Genomic DNA, 13,441 nt, shown 5'->3' with positions numbered 1-13,441 from the left:
GTCATCGAGAAGGAGGCCCTGGCGATTGTGTTAGCGTGCGAGAAGATGGATTACCTGTTGCTGCGTCCACAGCCATTTCGAATGTTCTGTGACCACAGGAATCTCATTCACGTCATCGCACCACATGAAAGTGTCAAGAAGCACATCAAAGGCAAGTTGCTTCGATGGGCGATGAAATTGATGAACTTTCGGTACATTGTGGAACATGTACCTGGTCCCGATAACGTATGGGCCGATATGATTTCGCGCTGGGCGGGTAATCACGCTCCCGTGGCAACGGTGAAGCGGATCAAGGCGGTGCGCCAACGAACGCCACCGACCCGAGCTAGACTACGACCTCTCGACGAGGATCAATTTGTGTGGCCTACGCTCGACGAGTTAATTGGGATCTAAACCCAGTATAAACCACCAGCGAGAGCAAAACCTACCGAGGATGGAACGATCACAGTGGAGGGCAGAATTTGGGTGCCATCGGAAGCAACTGAGCTGATCCAGCGGCTGTGCGTCGTTGCACACTGCGGGACCCAAGGTCATCGCGCAACAGGCTATGATCGGTCACCTTCGACGCCTCTTTGTGATCGAACATCTTGCGGCGAAATTTGTGAACGATTGCTTGATGTGCCTGCATAGTCGAGGGGGGGGGGGGGGGGGGGGGGGGGGGTATCCCCAGGCCTTGGGGTGAACTGATCGGTTGCAGCACGCACAATGGCGTTCTACATTTTCATTTTCTCTACGTGGGGGTAAGCTATGGGGCCAGCAAGTATCTACTAGTCCTGAAAGACCACGCTACGCACTACTGTGAATTGGTGGTGACAGATACGGCCGATAGCAGAGTCACGACCGAAGCACTTTTAGCATGACATTCACGGTTTGGTGTACCACCGATCTAGGTGTCGGACAATGGCTCGCATTTTAAAAACGAAGTCGTCGCCGACCAGAGCCGCCTACGTACACAACAGACATTTACGCCAGCTTACTGTCCATGGGTTAATGGGTCAGTCGAACGTATCAATCGTGACATTCTCCAAGTCATCAGGGCGATGATTTTAGCCTACAAGGTGAGCTACAAAGATTGGGTGTACTTGGTCCCAATGGTGCAGGCGAGTTTGAATCATACTGCTGTGCCATCTCTGGGGAACCATTCACCAACAGAGCTATTCACTGGGCTACAAAATCCGACTCCGCTCCGCGAATTTTATTTACCTGACTCCAAAGAGCTGCAGGAGATTCCGGAGTCTGAAGAGATCGAGGGCTACCTAGCAAAACTACGTGAAAGTGTTCAAGCCATGCACTGCGCAGTCGAAGACCAGAGGCTCAAGCAGCGCCTCCTCAACAAGAAGCGTGCGCGCGGTGAGAATTTGGTGAACTTCACGGTGGGCGATTTTGTACTCCGCTCTCGAGTGGATGAGAAGCAGGGTAACAAATTGCAGGTAACCTAGGTAGGACCGTATCGTGTGGTACGAGCGGACACTCATTCATTTCGAGTGCAGCATTTGGTGACCGGCGACGAGCTGGACGTGCATGCGTCGAGATTGAAGATGTACACCGATGAGGACTTTGAGGTGACAGACGAGCTGTTGGAGCATGTCAGATGTACGCCGATGAGGACTTTGAGGTGACAGACGAGCTGTTGGAGCATGGCATAGTGCTAGCAGTGGACAAACTTGTGAGTCATCGGTTGAACAACGACATCAAGGATTACGAGATTAAAGTCAGATGGAAGGGACTCGAATCGATTGAAGACTCGTACGAGCCCTTGACTGATCTCGAGAAGGAAATTCGCATCTTGGTGGACAACTACGTACGACCAACAACTCGGTGAGTTTTGGCTGAAGCAGCAACCAGGTGGTGGACAGTGTGGGGAACCGACTGGCCCAACCACTTTGACAACTGGTGAAACACGACCGTCTCAGGGAGGCGCGGGACCGGCACGGCGCCGGAAACCCAGGAAACGACGACGACAAACTGTAAGTGAACCAGCCGTTCAACAGGGAGTCATATCTGCTGGGGACCGAGAACCTTACGTGGATGAAACAAGTTTGGGGCAGACCGCGACTGGGCTGGATGGGGACCAAGAGCCTCTACAACCTGAAGGTCGCCAAACGCGGTCGAGAACCGCAGCTACGAGGGTCACGACGAATTCTCGCGGCAAACCGAGCCACTCCAATCGACATCCTAGGGACCGAGGCCAGGGCAGCTAATCCGACCGTCGAGGCGAGGGTTGTGACGGTGACCGAGCGATGGAGGTGGTGAAACCAAGCTTCGGGGGCTGTGTAGTGGATTCTGGGCTTTCAGCTTGGAATCACCGCAGCGGAACTTCGTTGCTAAGAGATATCCAGATCTGGCGCTGAGCCGGTGGCTCAGTCGCTGAGTGATGTCTATCACAGATGACCCGGATGTGTCCGACGGCCGCCAGGCGTGGACAATGGGTGAACTGTTATGCCAGTAACGGCCAAGAGTGTCGTACTGAGCTGCATAAGGATTTAGTATTGCCAACTGCATGTTTCCTGTGATGTGGATGCATGTGTACATTCTCAGGCTGTTTGGCAGGTGGCTACTGCCTACGACAGTCTGTCTCTCTGGGGGCTCAGCTGGAGGAGAACGAGCTGGTTAGCATCAGACTCATGGTCTTCCTCCGTCCCTCACTTTCCAATTACCAGCACATCAATATATTCGGCTACTACTTCCGTGCGGGTTGGCCCCCGCATTGCTGTGTTGGAGTTTTTGATATTCGGACCCGGGAATACACCACGACTTCCGTCGAATGCTGTTTTTACACGATTAAAGCGGGACTCGCCCGGTGGCATTGAGGAAGGATTGCCTCCTCGAGCATTCGCCCACTGCTTTACCTTTCGTTGGAGAAAAACGTCAAACGATGTGCAGAGCTTCTCGCCAAAGGCTGTAGCCAGCTTGGATAATTCGTCACCGCGTGTTCGAAACGCGACCATCTCTTTAGCAGGAAATTCTTGCGTGGATGTAATAGCCTGGTCCATGGCAGCTACAGCAGCAACCGTCGTTCGCATTCGCTCCGTGACGCTTATATCACGCCCCACATCACCTCCCCTGTCGTGTATCACGCCTGTCGAACTTCCTCCAGCCTCACCAGGAAACACCTCCACTGGGGATGTGAAAACTTGCATGTGCTGTTGGTGAATCTCTACTCGAGCCATCAACCTGGCCAGCACCTCCTCCAGGGAAACACTGTTCTTGAAATGCATCTCCAGCTGATTGTTAAGAGCCTCGAAATGCTGCATGCTGCTGGACGTCTGGCCGAGCGACTCATCAGACTCGTTGGTCCAGTCCTGGATCATTGAGACACGCTGTTGAACCGCGTCGATAGCTTCGAGGATCTTGTCCACAGAGGTGCCTTTTGCAGAGGCCTTGCCATTCGAAGCCACCACCGGAGATGGAGACACCGAAGCTTCGCCATCCAAAGAGAGTAAGAAGGCAATATTTTCATCTTCCAACGTGTGCAGCTTCTTTCGAAGGTCTCCCTCTACAGCCAACAACTGCACCTCACTCCAGTCAACATCATTCAGCAAACTCAGCGCTTCGTTGCTCTCGGGCGAAGAAAGTCGGAGCCCCGATACATCAACGCCCGCGTTATTATCCACAAATTTCCCCCCCAGTCTCATCACCTACAGCAGGGTCTTCTTCCAGAGCGCCATTCTCCTTCATGTCAGCCTTTACCATCAATAGAACCATCAGTACATTCTCCAGCCAATAGATGTAGCCTCAACAACAGACGCACCACGGAGCGAACAAGGTCGACGTCCAGATCGTACGCCTTCTGCAGACTCAGCTGAGTAGCCGTCTCATGCAGCTCCTCCACATTGAGTCGCACCAACCTCGGAAGCGAAATCTACACAACAAAATACAACACCGCCATCAACGAACTCTTCTACCGTAGCAACTAAGACTTTTCCTCGCGTACATTATTTTGCACTACAAGAGCGCACACACTCCACAGAAACTCGTGCATGGCTGTAGCACTCTCCCTTGCGTCCACGAGCCACTGCCACGACGTCACTTCCCCACTGAAGAACAGAGCAAACGCTCCCCGAGTCTTCTCCGGTCCAATTCCATTGTGCTCAATGGTGTCCAGTCCACTCAAATTCCACGAGCTCCGCACGTCCACCGACAAGTTGCTCAGCAGTTGCACGTAATGCAATTCCAGTTGCGCCGCAGCAGTGGAGTCCTGGATCGTCACACAGAGCACGAAGTATTTGGAGGCATTGGGTCCGTGGCCAAACAGTCGCTTGGTCTCCGCTGCACTGGATTTGGGCTTCTGTACCTGCACGAAGGAGAAAACGCGCTTGCGACTGGCAGTGGATGCAGACGCACCACCACCCGTCGAAGGCCGAGGGGTCGGTTTGGACGAATGGAAGTGCGTGTGCAGCGTATGACGGACGTCATCCCGAGAGATACTTCCCAGAGGCTTCACCTTGCTAGCCTCCATGGCGCTCGATCAATAATGCCAAGGATCGCTACGTCCTTTCGCGTCTCGGACAGTCTTTTTCAAAACTGGGGATGATATCGGGTTGGGCAGAAGAAGACTTGCCCTCCAACAGCCCGTTTGGCGTTGATAACTTTAATTGCCGGTGTGGAATTAGAGCACCTTGTACTCCTTGACAACTTCGTGTTCGGTTCCAACACTTCGACGAAGTGCTGATTATTTCCCCCCGGCCTTGAATCGGCTTAAAACTGCTCCGACGCCCTGGTTTTTGCAGCAAGTCTATGATCGAAGAGTTTTCGTCTCGAGTGAGTGGGTTGTTTATTGAAGGCGATCCTTGTCATGTATGTCGTTTTATTTCAGAATGATAGCCTTGTTCTTCAGAAAGCCAGCGTTGTGCATGAGTAATTGAGCAATTCTTTCGCTATCGATCATTTTCAGGCTGCTGAGGGAACAATCCACCTCGTCGTCAGCAAGCCTTTCTTGTCCGGGTAAATCAAGGGACGCCTACCATAATAGCATAGGCACCCGTCATATCTGCTGCAGATATGCCGATGGATATGTCGGCATATCGTTTCGTGAGCCCAGAATGTGGTCTCACGAGACTCGCCTACCCCTTGATTTATGCAGTGAACCCATCTTAAACGTTTGTCTTAAAATATGTATAGTCTATGCTGATCATCACTCTGGACCTATCAACCGTCACTCTGCTGTTTGAAAGCCCGACATATATCTTCCGACACTGCGGGAAGCCGATCATTCTGCAATCTGCTGCGGAAAGGCAAAGACGACAGGGGAAGGTGGGTGATGGATCCTAATGCAGTTTGTTGTATATCGGTCTAACGGACGTTATCCTGTAGGGAACATGGTCAACCTCATCCACTCTGCAGTCCATTGGAGACTGCGCTGCATCTTGGATTCCTCAAGCAGCGAGGATGAGAACACCTCGCCCAACGTGGTGAGCGCGAGAACGACGAGCCGCACCGACGGCTCCTGTGGCGACAGTAGTAGCGGGAAGACTCGAGTCTACGCTGGTTCTGGTTGTGGCGTGAAGACCGAAGGCGACGCTGCTTCGAGCGGGACCGCGACGCCCCCGTGGCTTCCATACGGCGTGTCCAAGCTTGGTTTGCCGAAAGAAGTCACGAACCCACCGCCAAGCTCTCCGGAAGTGGTGTATCGCACGCAGAGCCCGACCACTTCGTCGCCCGTTCTTCTCGCGACCCCTCCACTATCACCGCTGCAGTCGGCTCCGCGTCCGATGTCCCTACGCACACGGCAATATCGTCACTCTCGTCACGAGGATACGGTGCCGTACGCTCGACCCCGCGTGTCGACCAGCCGTGAGGACCGTCGAGGAGACAGACGTCCTGGACGCGCAGACCCGTAGACCGTCGGGGTGACGCCATTCCAGGATGCACAACCCCGGCGTCTCACGTCGGAGAGATGCGTCGTCCCTCACGTGCTTCCGCCCCAGATGACGTGCTGGTTCTCGCGCGTTGGCCGTGTCGTGTGGCGCATCTACGGGAACAGTTCAATCCCGTGGGCATCGTGTTCCCTTCCGTCGCTCACTTCGGCTGGTGCACCTGCACGTCGCCGTGTCGAACCGAGACGTGCCGTAACGCGTTCATGAACGTATACTGCAATTTAAACTGCTGCCTCTACGACGGGCTGTGTGGGAACGGGCTGTCCGAGTCCAGCACGGTGTGCTTGAAGAGCAACATGCGCACTTCGTCGCTGTGCGTGGTGGCGGCGGAGCCGATCCGCCCAGGAGAAGTCCTCAGCCAGTATTTGGGCGAGATGGAGCACGTGCGAGCGTCGGTTCGTGACCGTCCTCGCAATCGAGGCTATCGCCTCGTCATGAAGACGCGCCCAGAGTTCGCTGCGTCGTCGGTGCGTGTCAGTATTAACGCCGAGTCCATGGGCGGCATGATGTGATTTGTCAATCACTCGTGCAACCCGGTGGCCGAGTTCAGGGAGGACTCTATTGGGCGCCGCACGACCGTCGTCGTGGCCACGACGGACTTCATCCGCCAGGGCCAGGAGATCACCATCGAATATGGCGACGATCTTTGGTTCATTTGTCGCTGCCAGGACGACTTGTGCCGCCACCGCGAGATGCAGGACCAAGATGGCCCGTAGCAAGTTACGACGAGTAGCGATGGCGGGTAAGGGCGAGGTGTCGGTGATTTGCGAAGGTAGGCAGGACTCCCACGATGTACATGCCTTAACAATGGAGCTTCGTTGTTAATGACTGTTGTGCTCTATAGTATCTTAGCGAAAGGTTGCGGCCGCTCTCAACGCTAGCCGCTCGATTTGGCGCGAATGCGAGCTCATCTAACCACGACAGAATCCGCAAGCACGTGGATCCCATGACGTGGAAGTCGAGCGCTTGTTTGGCATTTTCGCGCGCGATTTTCGCGCCTTGAAGTTTTTGTCCTGCGGCTTCCCTGGCCACATTCGTGGCGGCGCTCACTACGTAGAACGTGGTGGGACTGCCTCCGTCGTGCCAGGAGTCTTTCATCTCGCACTTCTGCTTTTGCATCGTTCCCCGCAACCTCCAGTGACCACCGCGCCACCTCGACCCCCGCGAACACTCCCTCTCTTCGATCCGGTACGCTGCGTTGATGTATCTGGGCGGACGAGTGTGATTTTGCTAACTGTGGTATGATCAGATGGTGAAGCTGTCTGGAAGCCCCAACTACAAGATGGCAGAGATCACCCGCCTCTTGAAGCTCGTAGAGAAGCATTTGCCGCTTGGCAAAGATGAGTGGGAGCGTGTGACCATGGCGTACAACAAGAACCGAAGTCGAACTTGGGCTGAGCGAGACCTGGACAGCCTGCGCCGGAAGTTCAAGGCACTGTACAGTGTCCGCAAGCCCACAGGAACTGCCGAGATGCCCCCGCATATTGAGAAAGCCAAGTGGGCCAAAGAAGGCGCTGCAGCAAAAGCTGGCCGACCTGGAAGGTAGCAACAGCAACTTGGGCAGTAGCGCATTCGAGATGATGCTCCTCTTACGTGAGGAGAACGAGCGAAAGGCGGAGGTCCGCCGTGTCGAGGAGGACCTGCGTCGCCGCGACGAAGCTGCTGCGAAAGAGGTGCGACTCATCGCTGACAAGGTAGAGATGGAGGAGCGTCGCCGCCAGGATAAAATGGATATGGACGAGCGCCTGAGGCGTAATAAAGAGAACACGCGCGCGCGCACCCAAGAGCTGTTGTTGCTGATCGGGGCCGTCATGAAGAAAAACTAACCGGGGCGAGCCAGTCGGTTGCACACGCAACATGTGCCCGGTGCGGGGCTACATTGGCGCGTTCAAGGCTCCCATGATACGCCGGGCTCACACTATCTGTCAACCATAAGCTGTGCACAGATTTGGAGGTGAAACGATGCACCATTGACCATCGAGTTGTTTTCATGTTGTACCGTTCTATTAGCAAGTAACCTCCGGAGCCTTCGAGGCCTCTAAATACACAGCTATCCATAACACTTCCGGACGCCCAACAAGAGAGCAATATCCACGCTGCGTGTTGCATTATAAACTTGGTTGCGCACCACGCATGCACTTAGCGTCACAGTCTAGTCAAACGTTGAGAAGACATCTCTAAGTACAGAATCCAAACAAGATTATATGAAGCTTCATTACGCAAATATATACACACACCGACGCTGTTGAAGGTGAAGGCACTACTCGCTCACACCGTCGCTGCAAATTCCATGTCGCCGTTGAATGTTGTACGGATCTGTGAGATCCCAACAGTACGCACCCAAAATTTCGTCATCCGAAAGATATTGTTCAGCCGGCGACCGCGAAGTTCTGGGTCGTACGGCAACGGGAGGTTAAGGCGACTGTACACCTTCTGCATGCTGCCCATTCCCCACTCCACAGCCTGGCGGACGGACGTGATCGCGTTGTGAAGTATCCTGGCGGAGCTGCGTAGTGAAGGCACGAGCCGGTCGATATCCCCGTCCTTCGGCGGAGTCAATATCCGGCCTGTCATTGTTGTCGAACATGGAAACGCCGAGTCAGAAACGACGTTCATCCGTGCGTCGGGGCACACAGCGGAGTCCGGCAGCTTCATGCGGAAGCCCAATGATGTGTCAGAATCATTCCATGATCCTGGGCAGTTCTGCTTGCACCAGATGATGCAACCGTCCGCTGTGAAGCAAATGGTGCCCGTCACGAAAACAGAGTGCAGCCACCCGTTGTACATCGCATTCTGGAGGTCCGCGTTGGACGGTTGCATCAACTACAACGCATTCACGCACTAGTTAGCCCCATAAACGGCATCAATACAATCTTCCGCTCGACGTGTTTACCCGAAGGTTCTTGCCATCAATAAACCCAAACGTGTGCTGGAGCAGCGGCTCCCGGGATTCGACCAACTTGGACAACTTGGCGTGCTGCGCGGGCGCCGGGAAAGAGATCCTGACAGGGGCGTAACCTTGCAGCGCCCGATAGAGAGCAACCTCAGCCTTGCTCATCGTCCGAGACAGCGTCGCCGGTGGTAACCCGAACACCATGCACAACGTGCTATGCTCCATGCTGCCCACGTAGAAGCACAGAAGCAACCCCAGGACTTGATGTAGGTACCGGAGCTTGGGCGGTCTGCCTCTCGCAGAAGGTGGCCGGAGCGAGTAGAAGTTGGCGAACCTCCCGAGCAATTGGTGAAACGTGGCCCTGCAGTCGGCACCACGGCGAGTTAGGGCGCCGCATGACAAACACGACTACCTCAACCTACCTCGTCAAACTAGTAACATTAAGGAAGTTCACATCGCTCCCGGACGTGTACAGCGCCATCCAGGCCGACGTGTTGGGAGGGTCCAAACATTCAGCAGTCAGGTAATGACGGCTCCTCATCGCCACTCTCCACGCCCTAGTCGTTGCACTTCTTCGCGAGCCTTGCACACGTCCGCCTCGTGCCGTATGAGCACCGCCGTCAAGCAGAGCAGCACGTCCGAATCGTCGACCTCGTCCATGTTGCTGGAGCGCGGGAAGTTCGCGAGTGAGATGCAAGGGGAATATAGAAGGGCTTTGGACCCACCCACTGTCCGGTCTAACGTGTCGGGTCTCCTCCAGTCGCGGTTCGTCCCCGCAGATCTCAGGGCAGTACTCTCCGAACATAGGTCGTCACTTTCTGGCATTTGTGGTGCCGCTTCGGCCGGTATGTCGACATATACCTTCTTTTACCCCGTCATATCTGCTGCAGATATGACGGGTGCCTATGCTATTTATGGTAGGCGTCCAAGGTATTACAAGGGATGCGTTCAGGATTTATCCGGAAGAGTTTGCATGTCCCTTCCAGCTCGGCGAGGAATATTAATGACACGTGGCGACTGGACGTAAAATGTCCGAGCGTCGTTTCCCATTTCCCATGGAAGCACTCGCGGTGATGATTGGTCCAGAAGTGCGCGCGACAGGGAAGAACGAGGACGAACGGAGAACTGGTACAAGTTCCCACAGCATACTGAGACCAAGTGACTTCCAGAAGTCCTCCCAATGTCGAGTTACTTCCGGAAGTCACGTGTGCCTTCCGAAAGTTCCTTCCTGATGTGACTCGCAGATGACCCAGACGTTGTGGGTGCGGAGGCTGACCAGACGCCCCTGATTTGTACCCACCAAGACCTTTCCAATTTTCCAGTATACAAAGCCCAAGATATTAGCGACCGACCAAGACGACCAGCCGGATATGTTATGCACGAAGAGCCGGCTTGCGACGAGGATGTGTCAGCCTCCCGGATGCTGATTACGCCAAGGAACCCTATAGTGAAACCAAGACAAATGTGCATGTGGAAGACTTCCAGCAGAGACCTTTACAGAAGACTTCTAGCAGAGACTAAAAATAACAGAGAGTTCGTTTTGCCACCAAGGGCGCAAGTGTTTTCCAGGGCCCTTATCAGTTGGCCTGGAAGCACGCTGGGATAACGCCGGACAAGCCGCCGTGTATTTCCGGGGACCCGGGTTCACCCAGCCTGCGTTTGGACGCGTCGTGATCGCGAAGACCGCCGTGGGACTCTCCGAAAGGCTCAAGACCAAATTAGGCGGTGACCGAGTGACGCGCATTCGTACGTGATCTGTCCTATTTCATATTTCAGTTGGGAGTGTGTCCTCTAGACCCCCCATTTCATAGTAATTGCCGTTTCAGGAGGTTGTTAGTAGTCACCCCCCGGAATTTGATCGAATAGACTGCTGTGTGATAGGACTGTATATTGAGTGATCCGGAAGTGGTTTTCCTTTTGGATATATCTGAAAGTTATCTTCTGGAAGGAGTTATAAATCCTCCTTACTGGAAGTGGTGCGCAACAAGGGTGCATCTGGAAGTGACCAGTCTTCCAGGTGAAACACAAGTAGACTGGTGTACGGACCCACTGCTCAAGGGTCCAAAAGAATAAGTAGCAGCTGTATATTGTGTATAACTCTCTGTATTATTTGGTCATCTGGGAAGGCTTTGCTAGTGGTCTAACCCCAGCTGTACTAATTGCGTCGAGAAGTGAACGTACGCACTCTGTATTCTTGTATTCATTTTGATTGTGTAGGAACAACTCATCAGGTGGAGTCCGGTCTTCCGAAGACAAACGACACCTATAGGGATTACACAAGGTCACACGCCAAGCTACTTCCGGAAGTCCCGTACTTTTGGAGGTAGTCTGACCCCATTGGGCTTTCCGAAAGGCGAAGTTTAATCTTCCTGATCGGCCGAGTCTTCTGGCGCGCGTGCGCTATACACCCTGGACGATAAAGGCGTTCACCCGCCTCGCCTCATTAAAGCTGACGCATTTTATTGAGTATGAGCCACCGGCTTCCTGCTGCAATCCAGATCACTTCAATCGAACATTGAATGGAGCTGGAAGAAGAGCATTTTCATGGGCATGGGTGCTGAAGCGTAAAACATTGATCTCGAGATGCACAGAAGCATGCGGCAGCATGTGTGAGCAGTGTGCATGGTGACAGCGATATCCAAAGTAGAACAGCACAATATGAGTAACATCCGAGGTGTTGCCTTGTTGGAGTCCAGTACTTGCCGCTAGCGTTGTAGAGAAGAACGAGAGGTATACAATGCATGTATTATGTGTCAAGCTCACACGTCGCGAAACGGAGAAGACCACAGCTGACGATGCGATGGTCCTAACACGGGGAATCCCAGACATGAGCAAGGAAGGCTAGCGATAATGGCTCATAATGATGGAGCACGCAGTAGATCGGCACTGCAATGAACGACCTACGTTGCTGAAAAGGAGTTTCTGCACCCTTCACCCTAATTAGTCGAGTCGAATCCCGCTCTACCTTGTTTTGAAGACCGTGTTGCTCGAAAACTATTTGTCAACACTCAAAGCAAAATACATCACGCAATTGTTCTCGTCGAGATCTACCAGAATCTGGGCTCTTTTCGCGATTTAAGGTGGCATTGACAATATTGTTCAAAACCTGTGGGCAAAGGTGCACGACTCTGTATAATAGGTCACACGACACATTAGGGTGAACGGTGGATTAATACAGAGACCCCTCTCAATAAGGGCACCTCGTCGTTTCGATATCCCGGTATTTCAGATCATTAAGGCGAAGTAAACCAGTACAAATCCGCTTGCACACCTCTAATCCCTTTGAAATCGATTTTATGACCCCCTTTGCGTTTATTGAGGGGACGTCTGTACATGCAGTGAGTTAAAAGGTATAAACACTGATCATCTACGTGTTCGACCCGTAATCATTCATTTATCTATCAAATTTGTAGGGAAATGATGCTACGCAATATTATTGGATGAAATTACGCTAGGCGCTGCCGTTTGGTTGCTGACGTTGAAGTGGTTTGCTCTTGGCATTGCTGTGCCTCTCGAAGTAGCCGAATAACAGTTGTGACAGATAGCTCTACAACCCGACGTTTTTTTGTATGTAGCTGTAAGGCGTAAGTAGGCCATCCCAACGCGAAAAATCTCTGCCGCCTCTTGCTCTGACATTTCGACCCATACAGCTGACCCAGTCACCTCTGCTGTTTGTTTGATGTGTCGTATTAGTACACCCCAGTCTGAGAACATTTTGTGTAGGCGTTTGCTCGGGAGATCACGGGATCGAATACTTTTGAATGGCGGGTATTTCATGTGGTTGTCTCCAAACTACTAGAGCTTCCAAGCTCCAAACGGTCCAGTTTTCGGAAATTGAGAAGACTTCGGAAGTAAAAGGAGTTTTCCGTCATAATAGTGTACAGGTTGTGCGGTGCTCGTACTTTCATCAGGGCAATGTGTTGGTGTTTGCGATCGCGCCATTCCAGCCCTCACTATCAGCCTTTCTATCGTTGATTCTAGCTGGTCTTTAGTGATGTTTCCAGCCTCGATGCCTTTCTCTTCTATCAGATGGCCAATTCCTTCCAAAAGAACCGGCGGCAAGTTGTCACTGGCGGATTTCATTGACTTAAGTTGCTTGTAAAGCTTAACATGCGGAGGAATGCCCGTCGGAATCATCCAAGACGATGTATCCACTACAAGTTTGGGCTTGAGTTGCTCCAAATGTTCATCGTGTCGGAATAAAAATGTCGAGAGTAGAGGGTGAGAGATAGGCAACGTATCTCTAAGATAATTGGCGTGAAATACCAGGGAGCAAATACAGAGTTGAGAATGTCTTGAAGTAGACTATCATTTTTTAAAGCAGGAAACATCTCAGCCACACATTTGCACAGGATAGAGTCTTGATTGTTCTCAAAGTGAGGTGGAAGAACCGCAAAATCTGCGGAATTAAGCGGAAGACCTGCAACGATCCGTCCAAAATACTGGTCACCCCCTGATTCATACCGTATGCATCGATCCTGAACCCCTCCTAAAGACCAACCAACTCTCAGACACACACTCGCGATAGATGGCCCACCAGTTGTACCGCTGCAGGCGAGCGTCGTGACGCCTTTGCAATAGAATGCGTCCCGTAATAGTTAAGCCCGGATTGCCCAACCATAAGCTGCCTTAATGTTGTGTCAAACCGGGCCTTTTGACCCCAGAAAAAGAA

At 52.8% G+C, this 13,441-nt stretch overlaps 1 protein-coding gene across 1 annotated transcript; it reads right to left on the bottom strand.

The window, feature by feature from the left end:
- Positions 1-2,998: 2,998 nt before the first annotated feature.
- On the bottom strand, positions 2,999-4,459 carry KRP23_4146 (uncharacterized protein; the record flags this gene model as incomplete). Its single annotated transcript, XM_067889071.1, has 5 exons — positions 2,999-3,036; positions 3,104-3,509; positions 3,643-3,684; positions 3,752-3,862; positions 3,935-4,459. The coding sequence occupies 5 exons, from the start codon at positions 4,457-4,459 to the stop codon at positions 2,999-3,001; spliced, it is 1,122 nt and encodes a 373-aa protein (XP_067748264.1).
- Positions 4,460-13,441: the final 8,982 nt, after the last annotated feature.

The sequence above is a fragment of the Phytophthora ramorum genome (assembly GCF_020800215.1).
Source record: "Phytophthora ramorum isolate Pr-102 chromosome Unknown Phyram_PR-102_s0003, whole genome shotgun sequence".
Classification (NCBI taxonomy): domain Eukaryota; phylum Oomycota; class Peronosporomycetes; order Peronosporales; family Peronosporaceae; genus Phytophthora; species Phytophthora ramorum.
The sequence above is the reverse complement of the archived record's forward strand: the minus strand, read 5'-3'. Positions and strand labels throughout refer to the sequence as shown.